Genomic DNA, 24,715 nt, shown 5'->3' on the forward strand with positions numbered 1-24,715 from the left:
GCAGCGGTAGTTTTTTATACGGGCAACATGGGCATCAGCAAGTTTTTTTGGACACGCCCATGCTCCCCTGAGATGATGATTACATGGGCACCTATCGGTTTTCTATTCCCCATTTACAGGGTGTAATGGCGCCTCTGACTGGCTGGAGCGGCATTTAATAACCAGCTCACAAAGAAAAACAAGACGCTATCTCCTTATTCAAATTGTTTGTTCTACCTTAAATACTGGACAATGTTTTCATTGAAAATTTCACACGGGAACTGTGCATTTGCCTGATGAATGGCATTACAGTGTAAAAGGGATTGGGAACCTATAGCTTGTGAGCCAGATCTGGCTCTTTTAACACTAGAATTACTGACTTTTTTTTATTTTCTGATGCAAGGCCCAAGGTGTTATTCACCCCTGCTGAGATTTTCACAGGTCTTCAGCTTGATTCTCCTCAATCTTATGTTGTGCAAACCACCCATTGACTGTATCTGGCTTGCAGCGGAGAGAAGACAGGAGACAGAGTACGTGTCGGTGAAGACGAGAAAATGCTTCTTTAACCTATTGGCTTACATCAAGTGTAGTATTTATTCTTATCAGTTTAATATCTGATATGTCCCTCAGCAGGGGACTACATGTTAAGTGGATTTTTTGAACAGGGAGTCGGCAAAGGGGCTTGATCCCTCTGCTTCACGTTAGTGGGGCAGTGATGGCGTAGCAGGTAAGGAAGCAGACCTGTAATCAGAAGGCTGCCTGAGCCTCCATGGTGCCACTGAGGTGCCACTGAGGTGCCACTGAGTCCCCACACACTGCTCCCCGGGCGCCTGTCATGGCTGCCCACTGCTCACCAATGGTGATTGGTTAAAATCAGAGGACACATTTCATTGTGTGCACCATGTACAGTGTTGCAGTGTTTCACAATGACAATCACTTCACTTTAAAATCCCAATCGCATGGCAGCCCCCAATTGTTTTCTCGTGACCTTTGTCACTTGAGTGGAGTTACATGACACCAGTCATGTTCATGGTTGCAGGTGCCTGGAGCCAATCATAGCTGTCCTCCGGGACAACAGCACATTTTTTTTGGATAATGCGTAACGTACATGGATCATTGTGGGGTTTCTGCAATTAGCTAGTTGAGGTCAGGAAGTTTGCTTGTGGCTAAAGCAACATGTGGCTAAAATAAGAAAAGATGAGGAGTATCGAGAAAAAAATAAGAAAAGATGAGGAGTATCGTAGTTTTCAGCAGGAATGTACAGAGGAATTTGCCTTTGTGGAGAGAGCAGGTTCTTCAGTGTGTCTAATATGCAATGATAAAATTGCATCAACGAAACATTCAAATATAACTCGGCACTTCTCACGCCATACTACATTTTCATTGAAAAAATGCATGTCAAGAGCTAATGTGTAGAGTGCAAGCTAGTCAGCAACAACTCCGTGTTTGGCCCCTGCACAATGTGATTTAGCAATTGTGAGAAATGGAAAGCCATTCACAGATGGAGAGCATGCCAAAACATAAATGCTTCACTTTTTGGATAAAGACAAGATAATCATGTGATCATACCATCATACTTAATGTATTTGTCTCTGCCAAAAGGTTCCCGACCCTTGGTTTAAAAGTTGTGGGTGACCAAAAACTCACTTGTTTATGGTAAAATAGGATGTGTAGAAATAGTATCAACTAATACCTTTCTGGTACCTCTGGTTCGTTTCATGCTAAGTCCTCATTTAGCAGTTGCCAGGAACCAGGATTTATCTGCTGGTCTCTTCACTGGAGTCTGCCAGTAGTCTGTGCGCTTGATTCAGTATCTCAGAGAAAACAAACAGACATTGTACAACTGATACTGAAATATGTGGTTATAGTGGTATATTGGTGCTACAGTGGCCCGGTACCCTAACTAGGACAGCCTAACTAAGGTGAATTTAACACTGTCTGTGCTTAACAGGGTGACTTTGTGATAGAGTGGACTTAATAATATACACTGTGTCTGGGACTTTAACAGAAGGCCAGAGAAAACAGATGTGTTTTCAGTTTAGATTTAAAAAGAGTCCCGTTCCACAACTGCGGAGCTCTATATGAGAAGGATCTGCTCCCAGCTGTGACCTTCTTTACTTTGGGTACCAGTGATGAACCTGCACCTGTTGATCGCAGGGGGCCTGGCGGGTCATAATTAACTAAAAGTCCACTCAGGTTCTGCGGGGCGAGACCATTTAGAGCTTATAGGTCAAAAGTAGGATTTTGTCAATCCTAAATTTGATGGGTAGCCAGTGCAGTGATTGTAAGACTGGGGTGATGTTGTCAAATTTCCTAGTTCTAGTTAGAACTCTGGCTGCAGCATTCTGAACTAGCTGGAGTTTACTCATGCACCTACTAGAGCATCCAGGCAGTAGTGCATTGCAGTAATCTAACCTTGATTTTCTGCATCGTACATTGAAATGATATTTCTTATTTTTGCAATATTTCTAAGGTGAAAGAATGCTATCCTAGTGACATTATCTATATCTGAATCAAATGAGAGACCTGCATCAATGAGAACACCTAGATCCTTTACTTCAGTACTTGGTGAAATAGAAAGGCTATCCAGCGTTATGATGTAGTCAGTCATTTTATGTCTGGCTGCTTGAGACCCAAGTACGAGAGTTTCTGTCTTATCAGGGTTTAACAGAAGAAAGTTGGTGATAATCCACTGTCTAATGTCCTTCAGACAATTCTCTATTCTGTTCAGCTGCTGCCTCTCATCTGGCATTGCTGATAGATACAACTGTGTGCCGTCAGCATAGCAATGTGATACTGTGTTTGCGAATGACATCACCTAAAGGTAACATGTATAGGGAAAATAGTAACGGACCTAGGACAGAACCTTGTGCAACACCAAACTCTACTTTACTATATGAAGACAAATCACCATTGATGTCCACAAACTGATACCTATTGGTCAGATATGATCTGGACCATACCATACTGTGTTTGCGAATGACATCACCTAAAGATAACATGTATAGGGAAAATAGTAACGGACCTAGGACAGAACCTTGTGCAACACCAAACTCTACTTTACTATATGAAGACAAATCACCATTGATGTCCACAAACTGATACCTATTGGTCAGATATGATCTGGACCATACAATGGCTATTCCCTTAATCCTAACAACATTCTCTAACCTGGCAAGGAGAATAGTGTGATCAGTAGTGTCAAATGCTGCACACAGGTCAAACAGGACAAGCAGCGAGATGCGTCTCTGATCAGAGGGCAACAGCAGGTCATTAACCACTTTAACCAGCGCTGTCTCAGTGCTATGATGAGGTCTAAATCCTGATTTATATACTTCATAGATATTGTTGCTGTCTAGGTATGCGCTCAGCTGCTGGGCTACGACTGCGTTCAAGACTGCTACATGGTAGCATCAATGACTGGTACCTTGAACGAACTTGGTACATGGCCGGTGCTAAGCGACGAGTTAATGATTTTACGGATAGGACTTATAACATCAGGTGCTACTCTTTTAAGGAAACTTGTAGGAAGCGGGTCTGTTGGTGAGTTGATAAATCCGGTAGGGTATTAATAAACCTGTGCTGTACTTGATGTAACTGCCCATTGACTAGAGCCGGTGGTTTGTGGGACTCAGCGGATGCCTCGCTGAGGGGGAGAAGTAGTTTTGAACGTGAACCGAGGAGTGGCGGCCTGGTGGTGGGGGAGCTTGGTGGGTCGCCACGGTAGCTCGCTTGTGTGATTTACACCAAGCAGTCACTCAACTGCCCAGCTGTCCGGAGGGCGCTACTGGTACCGGCACCGGGGTCGATACACTTACCGGCTGACTGGGCTGGTGCACGTCCGGGACTAGAAATGAGTCTATTAAAACTTCTGATTCCCTAATTAAATATAAATTTTGGATGCACTCTTCTAGCTCGGCTATTTTCTCCGTTATTTCAGCTAGTCTCCTACACTTTCCGCGGGGTAAAATCCTCACTACTGATGGTGTTCGACAAACTATACATTTCACAAACTGCACAGGGGATTAGTGAGGGAGCCATAACTTATGTTTTTGTTGAGTTTAGGTGATTCTCAATTCAGAGATAAGGAAGCCCTTGGAAGTAACACCAGTAACACCAGTAACACGCCAAACACACCAAACAGTGCAGCACTGGAAGTGGAAACAACCTAAAGGTCAACCAAATAGCATAAACAGTCTACAATTAAGCATTGTACACCCATCTGTGACAGTTATGCCTTATTCGGGGCATTCCAAACCTCCCCATAATTTATTTGGCCTTGCTGGGCCTTGCTATTCTTATCTTGTTTTTTTATTAGGTTGGCCTTGGTTTGCCTTCTAGCTCAGAGTTTCCTGCAGGTGTGCATGTGAGTGTATGATCTCATTGAAAGGGCACATAAAGTTCAGGCTGTAACTATGTCAAGGTCATATTCTGTGCAGGCTGCAAAGGCCCACAAATATACAATGTGGTTCAAAAATATACCACACATCCCCCCTTTCTGCCTAACAGCAGACAATGATCAATACAGGGCAAATGTGCTCCAAAATAAATGTCAGAAAGCAGAACAAACTAAATTCAACAAAAAAAACAAAACCAAAAGAGAACCAAAACCAAAGAGAACAACTCACATACAATACAAAACAATAGACATAAATGACAGTTCCCTCCTGACTTCCCAGGCAGATTTTAACAAAAAGAAACATATAACCAAATCACAAACCATCAGACCAGAGGCAACTTATTCTTCAGGAGTGGGAAAAAACATATTCACAAAAACATATTCCTTCAGAGCCAATTAAAGGGGGAAAATTCGATCTCTACCTACCTGTTGCATGGTAGTGCACTCAGCACCTGAGTTCAACAGGTACCTCTCACATGGTCTGTAAAGAGAACTCGAAATGGCATTTTTACATCAACAAAATACACAGGAACAAAAAACAAGGATATACTGATTAACATATCTAAATAAAATAAATGCATATATTACTTAGTTCAGAATAATCAAATAATACTGATTAATGATTTAACACACTAAATGCAAAACAAACCAGAATGATCCAGCTGCTGTCGCATTGTCAATCTTTTGTTCACTGTGACTTTATTACACATAGATGAACTCCTTGTGGGTTGTCAGAGAGCATTAACAATCACTGCACTGGCCAAGAGAGAGGTTACCAGCACATCTCTGGTCCCTCTTGGATGTTCCTGTTTTATCTCCCTCATATTTTACATCTTGATAGTGTCCAGTCCTGAGATATTGGCTATCCTGTGCTGAGATGTCAGCAGCAACGGGTCATCTAAACATCCACTGCTTCTCCTGGTCTGCTCTGGACTGGCACACCACAACTGCGCCTAGAATTTCTGTCCAAATAGGTTATGAGCAGAACTGGTGACAGAATCCAATCACTTAGAGGGAACAGGTCCGACTTACTGCCGGCTATGCGGATCAAGCTCACGCTCCTCTGGTACAGGGACTGAATGGCCCTCAACAAGAGGCAATCCACCCCATACTCCTGGAGTAAGCCTTCTCCAAATCCACAAAACACATGTGGATTGGTTGGGCAAACTCCTACGCCCCCTCCATCACCTTAGCAAGGGTAAAGATCTAGTCCACAGTTCCATGGCCAGGACGAAAACCACATTGCTCCTCCTCAATATGAGATTCAACTATAGACCGGACCCTCCTCTCCTGTACCTTGGAGTAGACCTTTCCAGGAAGGCTGAGGAGTGTGATCCCCCTATGGTTGGAACACACCCTCTGGTCCCCCTTCTTAAAAACGGGGACCACCACACCAGTCTGCCACTCCACCGGAACTGCCCCTGATGTCTATGCAATGTTGCAGAGACGTGTCAACCATGACACCCCTACAATCCCCATAGTAATGAGATACCGGGGCTTCGCCGCTGTGTAGCTGTTTGACTCCCTCAGCAACTTCTGCCCCTGAGATTGGACAGTCTATACCCAGGTATCCCATCCCTGGTTCCTCCTCGGAATGCGTGTCGGTGGGATTGAGGAGCTCCTAAAAGTATTTCTTTCAACCGCTTGACTATAGCCCCAGTCGACGTCAGCAGCTCCCCATATCCACTGTAAACAGTGTGAGTGAGTTGCTACATTCCTCTTCTGAGGCTAGTTTGCCAGAACTTCTTTGGAGCTGATCGTTAGTCTTTCACCATGGCCTCACCAAACTCCTCCCACACCCAAGATTTTGCCTCGGCAACTGCCACTGCTGCACCCTGCTTGGCCATCCAGTACCTGTGTGCTACTTCTGGAGACCCACAGACCAGCAATGCCCTGTAGGCCTCCTTCTTCAGCCTGAGAGCTCCCCTAACCTCAGGTGTCCACCAGCGGGTAAGGTGGTTACCGCCATGATTGGCACCGACCACTTTGTGACCACAGCTAGCAACAGCCACCTCAACAATTGCAGAGCGGAACAAGGTCCATTCGGACTCAATGTCCCCAACTGCTCTCGGGACGTGGTCAAAGCTCTGCCGAAGGTGCGAGTTGAAGACCCTCTGGACAGGTTCTTTTACCATGCATTCCCAACAGACCCTCACTATACGTTGGGGTCTGCCAGGTCTATGTGGCATCTTCCCCTGCCATCTGATCCAACTCACCACCAGGTGATGATCAGTTGACAGCTCAGCTCCTCTCATCACCCGAGTGTCCAAAACATTTGGCCGCAGGTCAGATAATATGACTACAAAGTCAATCATCGATCTGCGTCCTAGGCTGCCCTGGTACCAAGTGTACCGATGGGCATCCTTATGTTCAAACATGCTTGCACAGAAGTCCAATAACAAAATACCACTCGAGTTCAGATCTGGCCGGCCGTTCCTCCCAATCACGCCCCACCAGGTCATGTTGTCATTGAAGAAAGAAAGAAAACTGGCCTGCTTGGATTCTACTGGTTGCACGAAAATACATCACGGCTGACCCGGAGCATTATAACGTCATTATGAGAGCATCAATTATGTTCTGCACTGCACTGATAAAATATGAAGCATTGATTATACAATGAAGCATTGATTATACGACTAATTTGACATTGTAACATACAACATCTAACCTTTGACATTTTGTATCTAATAAGGAGGAGAAATTATTAGGTTTATTCTTTTCCGTCCTTTGGCTGACTTAATCATTTCTCCTAAGCCTCTTTTTGCAACAATTCAGTTGGAGGTTTTTGTTATCAGGAGTCTCAGAGGCCTCAGTCAGGAGGAGGCCACCGGGATCCAGCTAGATAACGATTTTATTCTTGTACAAGGAGTCAAGTCTGCACAGCGGTGCAGGAATGTCTGATGTATATTAGAATGCAGTAGATGTGGCTGTTGGAATTAAAGTGAAATGATTGTCATTGATGATAGACTGCAGCACAGTACAAGGTGCACACAACAAAAGGTGTCCTCTGCTTTTAACCCATCACCCTTGGTGAGAAGTGGGCAGCCATGAAAGCTGTCCGGGGAGCAGTGTGTGGGGACGATGCTTTGTGGCACCACAGTGGCACCACAGTGGCTCGGGATTCAAACCAGCAACCTTCCGATAATGGGTCCACTTCCTTACCCGCTAGGCCACCACTGCCTCACTGCCCCAGGAAGCACATATCAGCATGAACACATGTGGAGTTATGTACTTAATAAAAAAGGTGAAATAACTGAAAACATGTTTTAGATTCTAGTTTCTTCAAAATAGCCATCCTTTGTGTTACATATTCACATGGGCAGTGTGTGTTTTGTGTGTGTTCCAGGCTGTGGGTGTTGCTGTAAGGGATTCTGGGTATACAGAAATAAAAGAGAAAAGAAGCAGACCGCGTGTCGAGAGTCCGCGTGGTTATTCGCAAATAGCAAACACAACATTTGGCGACGAGGATGGAGTTTTTTCTACCTCCTCCACCTCCTTTTCTGGCTTTGCCCGGCGAGCCGCCGGTGCCCTGGGACCGCTGGTTTGAATCCTTTTCGATGTATCTCACGACCGTCGGCCTCGCGGATTCTCCAGACCAGCGTCTGCGAGCCTTGCTGCTCCATAACCTGGGCACGGAAGGGCAGCGGATCTTCAGGACCCTGGGAGCCGGCACAACGTACGCGGACGGCGTCGCAAAATTGGCCGCGCATTTCGCCGCCCCACAGAGCATTATCCTGCGCCGCGTAGTTTTCCGCCAGAGGAGGCAGCAACCGGGCGAGTCGGTTCACCATTACGTGACGGACCTGCGGGGGCTGGCGAGTTTCTGTATGTTCGGAACAATGGAAGACGAGTTCATTCGGGATCAATTGGCAGAGCATACAAACAATCCCAGAATCCGCGAAAAGTTAATTATGTCCTCGGACGACCTCACGCTCGCCAAAGCTGTGGAACTGGCTTTTTTCAGATGGAGTCAGCAGCCGAATTAGCATCTCGCCTGGCGCCGGTACCATCTCTTCAGCCCGCAGTGCCCACACTTACTGTCCAGCCGGCTGCGCTCCGGGACGACACACCTGACCACGGCCTCCCCGTAAACTATGCCGCTCGCCGCGGCGCGTCCACCCGCCGCCCGTGTGGAAACTGCGGATCCTCCATGCATAACACCAGGGCGCCTAACTGCCCGGCTAATGGCCAAACCTGCTCACAATGCGGGAAACGTCACCATTTCACTCGTGTTTGCCGTTCAGCCGCATCCGGCCGCCCTCAAAGGCCATCTTCTCCAGTGCCACCTACTACTATTCACTCTGTTACTGCAGCATCTCCCCCATTTAAAACGTGTGTGGTGCGGCTGGACGGTGTTCCACTGCCACTGCTGCTGGATACAGGGGCTTCACGCTCCTTGCTGAACCTGGCCACTGTCAAGCAGTTTTTTTCCCATCATACCCTCCACCCTGACTGTGCCTACTATGTCTATTTTGGAATTCCCATACCCACTCAGGAGCTCACAGTTTCCCTACCACTTCAGTATCAGAGTGTAACTTTACCGTCTTTTACTTTTCACGTCTCGCACCACGGGGCTAACCTAATGGGTCTGGACTTGTTCAGCAGTCTGGGCTTTTCACTGCTGGATGTGGATGGTGCCACCATTCTCACGGTGGGCTCACCCTGGCAGCAACGCTGGCCCTCTCTGTTCACTGGCCTGAGCTGCCTCACCGCATTTAACCACCAGCCCTTGCTCAAACCAGACGTGCGACCGGTCATTCAGCCATTGCGCCGCCTTCCTCTGGCTCTTCGTGATGAAGTCACTGTGGAACTCAACAACCTGCTCGAGCTGGGCATAATTGAGCGGATTGATGCTTCACCCTGGGTCTCCAACCTGGTGCTGGCACGGAAGAAGTCCGGGACTCTCCGGCCGTGCGTGGATCTAAGGTCGGTCAACACAGCTGTTGTCCCTGACAAGTACCCGCTGCCTACTGTGGAGGAGCTGGCCGCTAAATTCCATGGTTCTACTGTCTTCTCCAAACTAGACCTTCGACAGGGTTATCTCCAAGTTCCGCTGCATCCCGAGAGCCGCAACCTGACCGCTTTTGTCACACATGGGCGTCTTCCGCTATACTAGGATGCCTTTCGGTCTCAGCTCTGCCCCTAGCTGCTTCCAGAAAATCATGTCCACCATCTTTGTTGCAGTTTCGGGGGTAGTGATTTATCTGGATGACATTGTGGTGCATGGTCCAACCCTTGCATCACATGATGAGCACCTGGACCGCGTCTTCAAGATCTTGGCAGACCACAATCTTACGCTGAATGGGGACAAATGTGTCTTCACTGTGCCAGCGGTCGATTTTGTGGACTTTCGCCTGTCTGGAGAGGGCATCACACCCTTAAATTCTAACGTGGAGGCTGTTCTTCGTCTCCCTGAGCCCTCCAGCCCAGCCCAGCTTGCATCCTTTCTTGGAATGACTGCATACTACTTGCGTTTTCTCCCTCAATACTCTGCCACTACAGCCCCTTTGCGTGCGCTTCTGAAAACCGGAGCCCCATGGGCCTGGTCCTCAGCCTGCTCCTCAGCCATCCGTCAGCTAAAGGCCCATCTTACCTCACCACCGGTGCTTGCTCACTTTGACCTGTCATGCCCTACTTTTCTGACCTGTGATGCGTCTGGTGTAGCGCTAGGTGCCGTCCTTTCTCAGTGCCAACATGGTTCTGAGTGCCCCATTGCATTTGCCTCCCGGTCTCTGACTCCGGCCGAGCAGAAGTATTCAGTTGGGGAGCGGGAGGCACTGGCCTGTCTCTGGGCGTGTGAGCGGTGGCATATATACTTGTATGGCCAACATTTCACCCTCCGCACGGACCATCAGGCCCTAACGACCCTACTCTCATCTTCAGGCACGGGGCACAGACCGCTCCGGCTCCACCGCTGGTCGGAGAGGCTCCTCCAATATAATTTCACTCCGCTGTTTACCCCCGGCCGGGACAATGTTGTGGCAGACCTCCTTTCCAGGGCAACTCCAGACACTCCCCCAGGCCCGGCCATGGATACACTGGAGCCAGAGCTTATCCACATGCTTCATGGGCCACTCCGGGAGGTTGTGTCTCTACAGGACCTCCAACTGGCTTCAGCGCAAGACTCAGTGCTATCGCAGCTTTGCACTTGCATTCGAGAGGGGTGGCCACGCACAGTGCCCAAGGATCTGGTGCCATCATCAGGTTAAAGATGAGCTGTCCTGTTGGAATGAGGTCTGTGTGGCGTGGGAACTCAGGGCAGTCATCCCTGGCAGCCTACAACCTCGCATCCTGGCCATGGCTCATGAGGGACACCTAGGCATCGTAAAGGTCATGCAGCGCTGCCGTGACAGGGTGTGGTGGCCTGGGATCGACAGGGATATTGAATTTGCGGTGAAGGACTGCTCAGCCTGTCTCGTCAGTGGAAAGACGGGCCCTCCCACACCTCCACCACTGCAACCTGTGCAGTGGCCGGCCGGGCCATGGCAGCACGTTCAGCTGGATATCTGTGGGCCATTTCAGGGGGTCCCATATCATCAGCGTTTTCTAGTGGTTGCCTATGACCTGTACTCAAAATGGCCCGAGATCTCCTCCACAGGCTCGGTCACGTCCCAGGCGACCATGGAGTTCCTCGACTGTCTGTTCTCAAGGTGGGGCCTTCCCAACACCATTAGAACAGACAATGGGCCTCAGTTCACCTCCATGGATTTTCAGACATTCCTCGGGGACAGGGGGATTCGACACACACGCACCGCTTTCTACCACCCAGAGGCTAACGGTGGCGTGGAAAGGTTTAACCAGACCTTGAAGAACGGTGTTCGGGCTCACCTGGCCGATGGCTTGGCCTTTTCCTCAGCCCTGCAGCGCACCCTGCTTCATTACAGATCATCTCTCCATTCCACCACTGGCGTCTCCCCAGCTCTCCTCATGCTGGGTAGGGAGCTGGAGCTTCCATTAGACCGGCTGCGGCCACAGCCTCCTCCACTTACTGCAGCGGCCCTGCGTCACAGGGTTTCGGCTTCTCAGCGCCGGATGAAGCAGTCCTTTGATCGCCGACGGAAGGTGACACCTTCCTGTCTGGCAGTCCATGATTGGGTCAGGGTTCGTCGGCCTCACCGGGACAACAAGCTCCTTTCCTTTTGGTCTGAACCAGTGCAGATTACGGGGCGGCTGGCCTTGGCCACTTTCCGCCTGGCTGATGGTACGAAGTGGCATGCGAGCCGGCTCAAGAAGGTGTCACCGCTCACCCCCGTAGACCCTTGCTCCATTCCGGGTAGTCGACCCCGGTCGCCTAGTTATATTGTGTTGTTGCCATTCCTCCTGGGGGGGGGGGGAATGTTACATATGCACATGGGCAGTGTGCATTTTGTGTGTGTTCCAGGTTGTGTAAGGTGTTGCTGTAAGGGATTCTGGGTATATAGAAATAAAAGAGATAAGAAGCAGACTGCGTGTCGAGAGTCCGCGTGGTTATTCGCAAATAGCAAACACAACACTTTGCTCTGATTACTGCTTTGCACACTCTTGGCATTCTCTCGATGAGCTTCAAGAGGCAGTCACCTGAAATGGTTTTCCAACAGTCTTGAAGGAGTTCCCAGAGGTGTTTAGCTTTTGTTGGCCCCTTTGCCTTCACTCTGCAATCCAGCTCACCCCAAACCATCTCGATTGGGTACATGTGACTGTGGAGGCCAGGTTTCCACTTTTTGTTAAGTACGTAACTCCACGTGTTCATTCATAGTTTTGATGCCTTCAGTGAGAATCTACCAATGTAAATGGTCATGAAAATAAAGAAAACATATTGAATGAGAAGGTGTGCCCAAACCCGTCAAAGTTTTGTCCCAGCACTTTACGTTCTACCTGACATCTCTCCTGCTCAAGGTAGATTTATCTTAATCACAAAAAATAAAATCAAACATCTCCTGAACCATTAGAACAACCAAAATACACAACCAAAAAACGACCAAAAATGCTTTCCTAATAAACTCAGCGTCTCACCTCTGTATGTCTCCAAACCAACACAATCTCACATCTTTTAACTTTAGCTAAAAAAAGCTTCAATCTTTAAATACATTTTTAGGCAGCTAATCAAATTTTAATCTATTATTCAAAATTTAATTGACTGAATATTTAATTAATACTATATATTTAAAATCATCCTTTAGTCTTGGTTACATTTAATATAGCACATTTCAGTCTCTAATTACTGAACTGCTTTACACCAGCAACAATAAACTAAAATGTTTTGCTATTTTTTTATAAGTAGTCCCACTACTTTCCTTTCCTAATGAACTCAACGTCTCACCTCTGTATGTCTCCAAACCAACACAATCTCACATCTTTTAACTCTAGCTAAAAAAAAGCTTCAATCTTTAAATACATTCCTTACTACTTTTCCTTGTCCCTGTCTTTTGTCAGTGATTATATCTTTTTCCTAAACTTATTTTAAATAGTCCCTAAGCAGTATAAAAATATTATACTCATTATACTCATCCTTGTTTTTAAAGAATAATTTAATTACATTAATTTAATCTTTATTTATTAATTTTTAATATTATTAATTATTCTTTGTTCGTTTATTGTCGGTAATTGTGGCCAGAAAATAAATAAATGCTACTTGAGATATAACTCTAGGAAAGTAATATAACTGGAGTTATCATTTGTCCCAAGAATCCTACTGTCATATGACTCAGGGCATTCCTAATACTGATTTAGATTTAGAATATTTTTGCATTCTTTAACTTTATAATTACACCACTAAAGAAAGACCCCAAAAGCATGGGTTTACTTATCTTATCTATGGGTTTATTTATCTATTAAACACAACACAACTGTAATCCAGAAATCTCAGTTTCAAATCAGCCAGAACACAAGGTGCTGGGGAAGTCCTCCATTATCCTGGGAAGTCCATCTGAGGCAGCTTGCTCCCTGCACCATCATGTATCATTGCAACAGCTTTTAAAATGAAATTTTATAAAACTTGAACTGTATAATGAAATTACTATATTTACAAAGTCATTGGGCAACATATTTGTTTTTTCAATCGAAATGTGCATGTTAATGATGTTTATTGATGTTTTTTACATAACAAAAACCTTTGCATTGTGCATACTTTTTGAAATATCAGTTCTATATAATATATAATATCTATATAATAATAGCAGTACATCCCTTGATTTAAATTCCACACATCTGTAGCTGTAGCTCAGCATCCTAGAGGCTGCCCCTAGAGCAAATGTGTGAAACTTGCAGGCCATGTCCTGCAAGATCATATCAGATCTACTATTATGGCCTGGAGATATGAAACACTGCTAACACACAAACTACAGATCCCATAATGCAGAGTGCACTTTGTGGACAAACTGAGCGCAGTATGCACTGAGTTAGCACGCCGGTTCAGTGACTTTGAGCCACAAAAAAATTATTTCCTCTCAGGCATCCTTGCCTTACCTGTGAGTTGTGATGTCCCTATTGTTGAAATCTTCTCCTCTTCTTAGGTACAAGAGTTACCCAGCTGCTGGCAGATGATCCAGATGGAGAACCCCTCATTTTTGGCATAGTAGGGGAGGAGGCCACTAGATACTTTGCTGTGGAGCAGAACACTGGGGTGGTCTGGCTCAGGCAGCCTCTTGACAGGGAGGTGAGTAGAAGGAGAAGTTAACTAAAAAAAATAAATTTGTCTTTACCTCAGGTTAGTGTTGTGTAATTCACTGACTAACTGAAGTGCTGTTATTGTGTGTTTGATTCCTTGTTCTAGGCCAAGTCAGAAATGCAGGTGGAGTTCACAGTCAGTGACAGCCAAGGGGTAAGTGTGAGTAGTAGCACAAACTGCTCAATCACACACACCCTCTTTCTTTTTTATTTCTTTATTATTTATGTACTAATGTGCTACTTATGTACTTTAATAATAAATAATGATATGTTTAATATGCCTTTCACAAACCCAAGGTCGCTTTAGATAAAGTCGAACGAGAATGCCACCAAAAAAAAAAGAGATTTGCAGGTGTACGAACTCCAGCAAATCAGAGACTGAGGAAAAGAGTTCAAACTTTACATTAAATCTACATCTGCAGTTTTTTAGTGAAGACCAGAAACTTCCACAAGTTTCTGTGACAAGTTTCAGGTTTTCCTGTGATTCTTGATATTTGATTGAAACTGGTAATAAAGTAAAAAAATCAAATAGTTTTCTGTCTCCATCATCTGTAAAAGAACTCTCCACCGTTATTTGAGTGGATGACACAATAAGTAGCCTGAGGAAAACTATATTTTGCTACTGCATCTCATTAGATTATTTTTCTTACATTGCAGCAGGGCCAAATATCATGCATATGATATTTGATTTCTATAATCGAATTATTCAAACAGTGTTTCCCTGTTTTTGATGCATGTAAGTCTTTTATCACTACAAGTGCTACAAGTGCAATAACCATAACAGATACACCATGCAACTTAAATTATCCGGCTCACACAAACAGGTTGTGAAGGACACCGTGAACGTCCAGATTGGGGACGTGAACGACAACGCACCCGCATTCCACAACCAGCCTTACACCGTACGCATTCCAGAGGTACTGCTCAACTCACACATCTCTTCTTGCCCTTCAGCATCAGTGGCCATACAAACTTGCAGTCACGCTTTGCCTCCTTTTTTCAGAAACATCAACATAGCTTTTGTGTAGTATAGAATTAAATTGGGCAACAAAGATATTAATGACATTAATAAATGACAGTAATGTGACATCAATAATAATGAGCATCCTTGATGACAAATACCAGGTGTTAATGCTCTAATTAGCACTGACAAGAGATGACACTAAGGGTTCTATTTTCAACCTGATGCTATGTGTGTTTTGTTATGTGCAAATTTATTTTGAATCACAGTGCAGAGCATAATGCTAATTTCATCTTCATGCAACATGCAAAAAGATGGGATGTGCGGAGTGCCTTGGACTGTGCCTAGAACCTAGACCTGAATATCAATACCACAGGGAATTCAGGATCACAGAATGTTTTGTAAAAATCTACAGTTATTTATTTATTTATGGTTTAATTTAAACATTTTTGTACAATTTAATTCAAATTTATATCAAAATCAATGCATTGAGGGCTGGATTCATAAACACAAAAAAGGCTGATCCTTATGAAGGTTAAGCTACCAAACTGGACATACTGATATCCCTTTTTTACTTTGATGATTAAATGTTTCCTTTTATGAGCAATTTATAGCTCACCTGCATCACAGCTATCTAACAATAGCAAACAAAATATGTTTGGAACCAAATATTTCAAAATTTCAATAGTTCACTATAGCTGTCATCAAATACAATCATGAATGATATGCATTGTGTACATGTAAAACATATATCATGATAATGAATAATTATGACTTTTCTGGAAAGGAACTTGAAGGAACTTTTTTTTTTTTTTTTTTGTAAAAAAATTAATAAGACCATATATACATACTTTTTTTATTATTATGATGGATGTTCATGTCCAGAAACAACATTGTTATATTTCTTTGATATTACACCATGTCCTTTATTACAAAACACAAGGCAAACCTTTGAAGTTTCTAGAGCCAAAAGTACATTTTAACATCAGGGTTCATTGAGCTGCTTTTACTGTGATGAATTTTAACCATAGGTTTTCAAAATGTGAGAACGTAAAACTCCTGATATATCATGAAACACTCTGACAGCCTGGAGATGCTGTAGTCAACAGCATCCTAATGACCGCAGGAAGCATCTGAGTAAACTGGGACTAAAATTGATTTGTGTGGTTAGGGTATACACACACACACACACTCAGACACACAATGCTGTGAATCAGCCCCTGCAGAGAAACCCTCCATCTACCTCCATGAGCCATGACTTTCATTCAGCTCCCCCTCTCCTCTCCCTACTGCTGTAAATTCTTGATATGAGGTAATTGGCAGAGCAGTGTTTCGAACATCAAACGGGATGACATCTCACACTCACACACGCGCACACACAGAAATATCAGTCTGTGTTTATGATCCCTACATTCCACCATTCTATTCTCTCCCACTTAAAAATCTTCAAAGTGTGTAGGCTGTTTTCATTCTCTCTTTCTCCCGCTCTCTGTACTTTCAATCCGTCACATTAGAATGAAGTGAAGGAGGCAGCTGTGTTTAAGTCGAAGCTCCTCACTTACAGAGTGTGGATAAGCTGTGGGCAGTAGAGCTGTGGAAGTGTTTGTGATTGTGTATGTGTGTGTACGTGACAAGGTAAGTTTTTCAGTGCTGGGCAGGGTTGCTGGATATGGCCCAGTTAGAAATTGTGCATCTCATCAAAAAAGTTGACAGACATGAGTTTTAGAGCGGACCTGTTCTCCAAAAATCCCCCCAAAAAATTAGGAACCTGAAAGAATAAAAATTGCAAAACTGCGGGGGTGACTTTGCCCAGCTTCTGTGTGTGACGGCGTGAGCGTCGCCGTGTCTTCACCACGACCTAAAGGCAGCCGCTAAAATTTAGAGTGGGTTTTAAGCACTTGTGTCTATGTATGTGCAGTGTTTGTGGATACTTTTGTTTATTGTGTTGTTCTGACGCGGATTCACGTCTATGTAGACAGGTGGGAGCACTCTGCTACATTTATGCCTGACACACACACATATTTTGGAGCACACAGTGGTGGGTAAACACAATACATTACATAAACACATATATACACAAGAACTGGCACATAGTGGAGGGTGAATATAAATGTGTTTTGGTTAAAGACAACCCAAAACGTACTTGCTGCACGGCATCATAGGGTATCCTGAGGAAGGGGTGTTAAAGGAGTGTGCCCCCGTTCCGGGACTCATTTTAAAGAGTTCATGTTTGCTAGAGGCATTATCCTTATTAGTAATTATCTGTTTTTAGAGGGGTAAGGTATGTGATTTGTTTATGTTCATGTGAAGAGCACCCCCCTGCGAACATGACTTATGGGATGTCCCAATTAAGGGTGGGGCTTTATGACCTTTTTAAGGAGGGTACACCTTGCAGGTGGAGGACTGTTTATTTCTTTTTGGTTCTGTATATATTTTATGGTTTCTTCCCCTTTTTTTTGTACCAAAACACATTTTCTGGATGTATGCGATGGATTTAATTTTTTTCCAATTGCTGTGACCACCCATGGGAACAATAAACTTTTCACCCTACATTTTGCCTCTCTGCTGCCTCATTCCATCAACCTCCAAGACCATCGACACCCTCCCATTTATACATTGTTTTATGGCTATTTTTTAGGTCTCTCTGTTAGCCGTGACGTTAGTGTCAGGAATTAAAGCATATGATATTTGCAAAAAATATTTCCTTGGCATGAAAAAGAAATACACTTGAACCTGTTACAGGCATCTGGTGAACAATAAGTAAGGCAAACATTAAAAAGGAGGGGTGGGGCTTAATCACATTTTCCACTAAGACTTCTGTCCACATTAGTAGGCATACACATCAAATCTCCACATATGCACAAAATTACATGCTTCTAAGCATGTAACAGTTCACTCACTGAAAAAGTCTGAAAATGTCTGAATAACATTAATATTAGTGAGTATTTGGATACTCAAAGGAGAGGAGCTAGTTAATATTCAGTTATGCATCTACAAGTATACACTATTTACAGTTTATTGTTATTGTTATTATTATAATTAAAGCCAGTAAGGGTGCTGAGTGGATACCTTTCATTATTAGAATATTAGTTTTGTTTTGCTATTAGTTATGTCCACTGTTTTCATTTTGGAGGTGGATATACAGAATTGTTCTTTCGAGTCTCTGTCATCTTCACTCTCATCCTGTCTGTATGAGCTGCATGTCTGCTCGCTGCTCGCACCTCTTGCTCCTGCATCCCAACTTTCTCCCACCGCATTTTGATGGCCTCATTACGTCCAGGACCCCCGGTGACCTCGCCCGGGCAGAGAAAACACACTGCAACATTGCTCTATCAAACTGTCAGTCAGAAGCCATGCCACAGCCAATGGCCAATCACAGCTTGCTGCAGCATTGCTCATCTTTTAGAGAGCAACTTCACAGACAGAGAGAGAGACACAGAAAGAGAGATGGAGAGAGATTGTGAACTAAAGTCTGGATTATTTGAATAGTGGAAAATTTCATCTCATCTCTACAGAACAGTTTGCGTGTGAACAGTAAATACAGTAAGCATAGCCTCAGTAAGTCATAGCCTCCAATTCCGTGTTTCATGTTCACTGTTGTGTTTCCCTTATTTCCTGATTGCATATGTATCATTGCTGTGCCTTTTACTTTATCTTTTACCATGTTTTGTGTGTCTTGTTTGAGTTGTTGAATTACTAAGACCCCTTTGCTTATCGAGCAATTGCATCCTTTTTCTTGCCATACCATGCAACCCCTGACAAAGAAGAATAAAGGAACTATGACACTGGTGTGGGGACGTACACAGCTGTAAGGTCTGTGATGTGAGAGCAGTGGATAGACAACAGAAATAAAGTGGTTACTGTAACTGTCCATACTGACCTTTGTGCATCAACAGCCTCTCCTGCAATTGCCAGTCAGAACTGGACTAAAGATCAAAGGAAGAAGGTGTCCTGGTCTGATGAATTACATTTTTGGTTTTACATACACATCTACAGATAAATGTGCATTGATTACCTATGGATAACATGGGGAGGTGTGATTCTGTCGTTAAAAATAAAGATTCCAATAACCCAACTCGGTGAGAAAAAAAAATATTGAGACCCTCTGTCTGACTAAGGTACACACATGTATTTATGTCTCACCCCTACCCTCCTTCTGTGGCCAGCTTGCAGAGCTGGGATGAAACCCTGGTAAGCATGTTTTTCCATCCTGTTGTTTTTTACCAAAGCAGAAGATTAAGCTGACCTTCCAAAAGCACAAACTGATTCCTGCAAATCCCAAGTCAAAACACACCTTTGTACATGCATAGAAGAAACACAGAAAAAGAATGCCTTTTGTCATTATACTCTAATAAAATCCAGCAAGCATAGGAAACATTATAATTTGTCCATTACAGATTGTTTGGCCAAAGTTATCTAGTGAACCTTGGGTTCTTTAATTCATGTAAATGTATCCAAAATTCTCCAGATCTCTCTTGAACCTGCTGGAAAAAGTCTCATTCATGGTTGCACTGCTACTATCAGCTTGGTACCAGATACCACAGTGTACCTCCAGAGGTCTGGTGGAGTACATGCCTCACTTGGTCAGGGCTGTTTTAATGGAAGTGCTAGGCAAGTTTTGTGTTGCATCTTTGATTTTTGAAGCTATAAAGAAATTGAAGCTATAAAGTTAAAGTGGAGCAGGTGTGTTTACACTATTGCTGCTACTGGTAATGAGCTAAGAGAATTTACTTCTGTCTGTGTGTGTGTGTGTGTGTTAGGGACACAAAAAGACTAATGAATAATGTTTCATCAGCGGAACATTAAATAAATCGCAGCCCAACAGGATGTGCAGTGTGGGTGGTGCAGTGTGCAGCAGCATACAAAGTGAGGGTGAGAATAAAAACTTCCCTCAGATGCTGACAATACGTGCAAACAAGATTAATAGAGCCTATTAGGGTAGAGAAACACATCTGAGGATGTAACAGTGTGTGTGAAGAATTACTGTTTACACATTCTCTGTGTATTGTGGATGCTTCTCCTATAAGTTTGAAAAGTGTGTGTATGTGGTGAAATTTCAAAGAGCAACCTTAGAAGATTCATGGACATCTCCCTGGCCTGCCCTGTCCCACACACTCATACACACTGGCAGTTGTCCCCCTAGAGTGTGTCCGATGTGCTGTCAGTGAGTGGAAAGTGGCATGAAATGCCATCGCTAATGACTTTCCGCAACCTGCTGGGCTCTTTCTTCCCCTCAGTTTACATCCACTTCTCTTCATGACAGATACAAAGTGAGGATTGAGGATCTGAAACTGGAGCTGGTGCTGACTCAGACTCCTGATGAGCACCTTGTCAAGCTCCTTGTCAGTCCTAACAATGACCTCTGAAGTCTTCAAAAGTTTATGCCACTAAAAAATGCTTATTAAATGACTACATATTACAGGACATGTTTAGGAGTGTGGGAGCCAGTTCCCCCTACAATGGACAAGCTGTTCTGTGACTTACATGTGTCCTTGTGCTCCACAAAATAAAATCCACAAAATATTGACTATCAGAAACTCAATGCAATCACTAAGAAAAGTCATTAGCCCCTCCCACTCCTGAATGTGGCTTTCGACCTCCTGTATGGGGCCCGCATCTTCACCAAGCTGACCTTACGCAATGCGTACCATCTGGTTTGAATCCGAGACGGGGACGAGAGGAAGACCCGCTTCATCACACTCTTTGGCCATTACAAGTACTTGGTCATGCCCTTCATCCTGTCAAACAGCCCCACCACGTTCCAAGCCCTGGTGAATGATGTATTGAGAGATCTTCTGGATCTCTTCGTCTTCATATACCTGGACAATATCCAGATTTTTTCATCAGACCTACCCACCCATGTGTCACATGTCCGAACAGTTTTACATCACCTCCTCACTAACCGTCAAGATAGAAGATTCCTTCCACGTCACCCACACATCCTTTCTCGAAATCAGCATTAGTCCCCAGGGTCCCACCATGGATCCTGCAAAGTCTTTCACCGTCACTACCTGACCTACGCCAACATCTGTATGTCACATGCAACAGTTCATCGTTGAGGTTGATGCCTTCGACTTCGGGCTGATAACAAGATGCACCCCTGTGCCTTCTTTTCAGGGCGACTCAACAAGGCTGAATTAAATTACGATGTGGGCAACCAAGAACCGTTTGTCGTAAAACTTGCCCGAGAACAGTAGAGACACTGGTTGGAGGAAGCCGTTCATCCATTCATTGTCCTTACAGACCACAAGATCCTGGCATACATCCGGGAGGCCAGGCGACTCAACCCCCAGTCAGGCCAGGTGGGCGTTAATTTTTACCTGGTTTAACTACACTCTCTCCTATTCACCCGGACATGTAACACCAAAGCAGAAACACTATTATCCCATTGACCCACATCCTCACACCCGTGCAATGGATCCTACTCCAGACAGTCACAGCAGAGCATACAATCCCCCTCCTCCAGGCACTCCTCCCAACAGGACCTACGAACTAACATGATTCCCTCGTCGGACATCCTGGTCATCAATGAAGCCAGGAGCTAATACAGTGACTCTGCCAGTGGCAGCCTGCCCTATCTGTGCACACTCTAAAAACTGCTGGGTTAAAAACAACCCAATTTGGGTTATTTTGGTAACCCGGCGCTGGGTCAAAAAGGGACCAACCCAATGCTGGGTTATTTTGACCCAACAAGTTGGGTTACACGTTTAACCCAGCATGCTGGGTTGCGATTTTTAACCCAACTATTGATTAAAAATGACTACGCTGCTGGGTTGAATGCAACCCAAAATGGGTCAGAAATGTAATCTAGAAACTTGTTATTAAAGTAACTAAAATAAAAACAATTCTACAGCAACATACTTCAATAATGGAATTTTATTCATGACAAAACATGTAAAAAAATGTGTCTATATGAATTTAAGATATTTTTTCCATCTCCACCTCAGCATTAAGACAATTTTTATGAAAATGTATCACAGAAACACTGTGACTGAAGTCAGTAACAACGCATCACAATTTGGCATGAAAACTTTATCATGCAATAGATACTAAGATATAAGAGTCATATGTAAGAAACACACAACAAAGCAGGCATTAAGAACATCAGACTTAATAACAACTATGAGGATCAGATTTGGTAAAAATAAACTTGCAACTTTTCTAAAAAGTGCCCTCTGTATAAAAAAAAAAAATTAAAAAAAATACTACAACCCCTTTGCTTATGAGTCGAGCAATTGCATCCTTTTTCTTGCCATACCATGCAACCCCTGACAAAGAAGAATAAAGGAACTATGACACTGGTGTGGGGACGTACACAGCTGTGAGGTCTGTGATGTGAGAGCAGTGGATAGACAACAGAAATAAGAAATAAAGTGGTTACTGTAACAGTCCATACTGACCTTTGTGCATCACCAGCCTCTCCTGCAATGGCCAGTCAGAACTGGACTAAAGATCAAAGGAAGAAGGTGTCCTGGTCTGATGAATTACATTTTTGGTTTTACAATACTAGACACATCCAGCACAAGAAGAATCAGATACAAAATGAACAACTGCAAGCCTATTTGCTCTAATCAGTGCAAAAATCCAGACACAGGCATGAAGAGCTGTGCTATAAGCATAATTGTGTCTGCTAGCTCATTCTTCAGCTTCTGAACCTTTGGAGGTAGCTCATTTCTAACTTAATTTCACATTGCCTGCTGAATGAAGGTAAAAGTTTTTCTGCACTTCGGTACTGCAGGTGAAGTACGTAGGTAAAGCCAAACAAGAGGCACATTACTTGAGGTAGGTTGGTAAGTGCTTCCATTGCCAGGTTGACCTCTCATATGATGACCAGTCTTGAGGGGTTGAGTTGTGGCAATGCTGGGCTTGCAGTACTGTTGTCCTTGTAGCAGAGGAATAAGTGTCCATGGAGTCTCCCTCAGTAAGGCTCTACATAGTGCAAGAAACAAGACAAACAAGAATATTCAGGTTCACAGCAATTTGTCTACAATCAGCTGTATAGAATTATTTGATATTATAATTTTTGTAATTCAATGTTATTTTATTTTAGGCACTGTAAACAAGCTATTTTGTGTGTGTTTATATATAGGTGTCTTTCATGTTGTGACAGTAGGTGGTATATTGCACAATTTGATATTTGAATGGTACAAATGGAGAAACGGTTTACTCACTGAACTGCTCTTGAAGAACATAGATGCTTCATCTCCAAGAATGATTGAAAGTCCTCTCAGGACAAGGCATCTAATGGCTGTTGGCTCTGTGCTCTGCAAAGTGGTATAAAACACACTTGAATGTAGAACAAATGAAATATATCTTATATCAGTTTATTTGTCCATATAGAGAAATACCACCAGGGAAGGTGGGAGAACAAGTTTATGTATTGAACTAACCATCAATACCATTACAAGAAGAAAAGAGAAATATCAGCCCACCGTTGTGTTGTAGCAGGTCAGCTAATTGCTTTCCTATCCGACCTGTCTTCCTCTTGAAATTTCCATCAAACTTGGACACAACCCATCAAGAACACCAAAGAACTCTTTTTAAGATTTCTACCAACAATCCAGGTAAACCTGAAAAATATAAAATATGCTCAGATTTGATATTTATAACACAAATAAACCTCTCTGAACATTATGTATGTAAAACAAATAAGAAAAAAACATTAAAGAACACATTCACAAACCTGGCTTTCAGTGAAAAGCGCTGACCAGCATTGGATCATCTGGTTGATGTCAAGCTCATCCTTTACAACCTCCTCTTGTCTAAGAGCAAATGTGATTCCTGATGCAAGCAAGGAAAGGGCTTAGTTCTTGCATATGTTCCATGTTTTAGCCTGTAATGTTAAAAAAAAAAACTTATTACAGATTGCAGAGCAGTACTTGCATTTCCAAAGCATTTAAAAGTTACTTTAATAGTTTAATACTTAAGTAGTGAAAAAAAAATGGCATATGTCAAAAGTGGGTATTTACTTTTCAAACCTACATTGAAATAATTTGAACTCTACAAAACTGTATGTAGAGAAGTAGAGAGCTACTCTAAAACCACAATTCTGCAAGTATCAAATGCTCACTGTTCACTTAAGACGACCTCATAATTTAGACACATTCAAATGCACGTTTCAAACTAGTTTCAAATTAGTAGTATTTGAATAGAAAAAACAACACACCTTGTTCATCCACAAAATGGTTCTCATTAGAGCAAGCAAAATTCCTTTAAAAGGGTCCAAACTTGAGAGAAACAGACAAATGTAGACAGAAAGGTACTTCTAAAATACAACATTGAACCCAAAACCCCCTTTCACAGCGTATATGCAAAATAAAGCTTACAGATCTCCGTGTGAGTGAATACACACAAATTGGTGGCGCCAATGCAGTCGCACGATATTAAGCAGTGTTAGCATAGCAAGTGTTAGTTAGCAAGATATTAGGCTGTGAAGCTTGCAGAAAACTTCAAAATTTCTCTTCTCTCCTTCTCCCCGCAGCTTTTCCCTCAGAAATATGTCCCACCCATATCCTACCCCCGCGGCTTCCTCTCAGAAATGTATTTTTGGTGGCTTCTCTCACTGATGTCCATGGAAGTTGACCATGACGGACTTTCAGGTCCGTGTTCCCAATCCAGCACAGCTGGGTAATAGATCAACAAATTGGGTTAAATCAACCCAACAGCAGTCTCAACCCAGCATTTGAGTGTACAGCATCAGAAACTGCCAACCATGTGATCCAGGAGGTAGT

At 43.7% G+C, this 24,715-nt stretch overlaps 1 protein-coding gene and 1 pseudogene across 7 annotated transcripts in view; both read left to right on the forward strand.

Annotated features, from left to right (window-relative positions):
- cdh23 (cadherin-related 23) overlaps window positions 1-24,715 on the forward strand; it is a 213,103-nt gene that overhangs the window by 54,535 nt on the left and 133,853 nt on the right. For all 7 annotated transcript variants that reach the window (XR_003748543.1, XM_028969157.1, XM_028969156.1 and 4 more), the window contains 3 exons: window positions 13,870-14,012; window positions 14,130-14,177; window positions 14,848-14,940. Coding sequence is in view for 6 of the 7 variants with exons in the window: in XM_028969157.1 (XP_028824990.1) it covers window positions 13,870-14,012; window positions 14,130-14,177; window positions 14,848-14,940 (284 nt within the window). In the remaining variant the exon portion in view is untranslated. The remainder of the gene's footprint in view (window positions 1-13,869; window positions 14,013-14,129; window positions 14,178-14,847; window positions 14,941-24,715) is intronic.
- LOC114784994 (uncharacterized) lies at window positions 533-697 on the forward strand (annotated as a pseudogene).

The sequence above is a fragment of the Denticeps clupeoides genome, chromosome 2 (genome assembly GCF_900700375.1).
Source record: "Denticeps clupeoides chromosome 2, fDenClu1.1, whole genome shotgun sequence".
Lineage (NCBI taxonomy): Eukaryota > Metazoa > Chordata > Actinopteri > Clupeiformes > Denticipitidae > Denticeps > Denticeps clupeoides.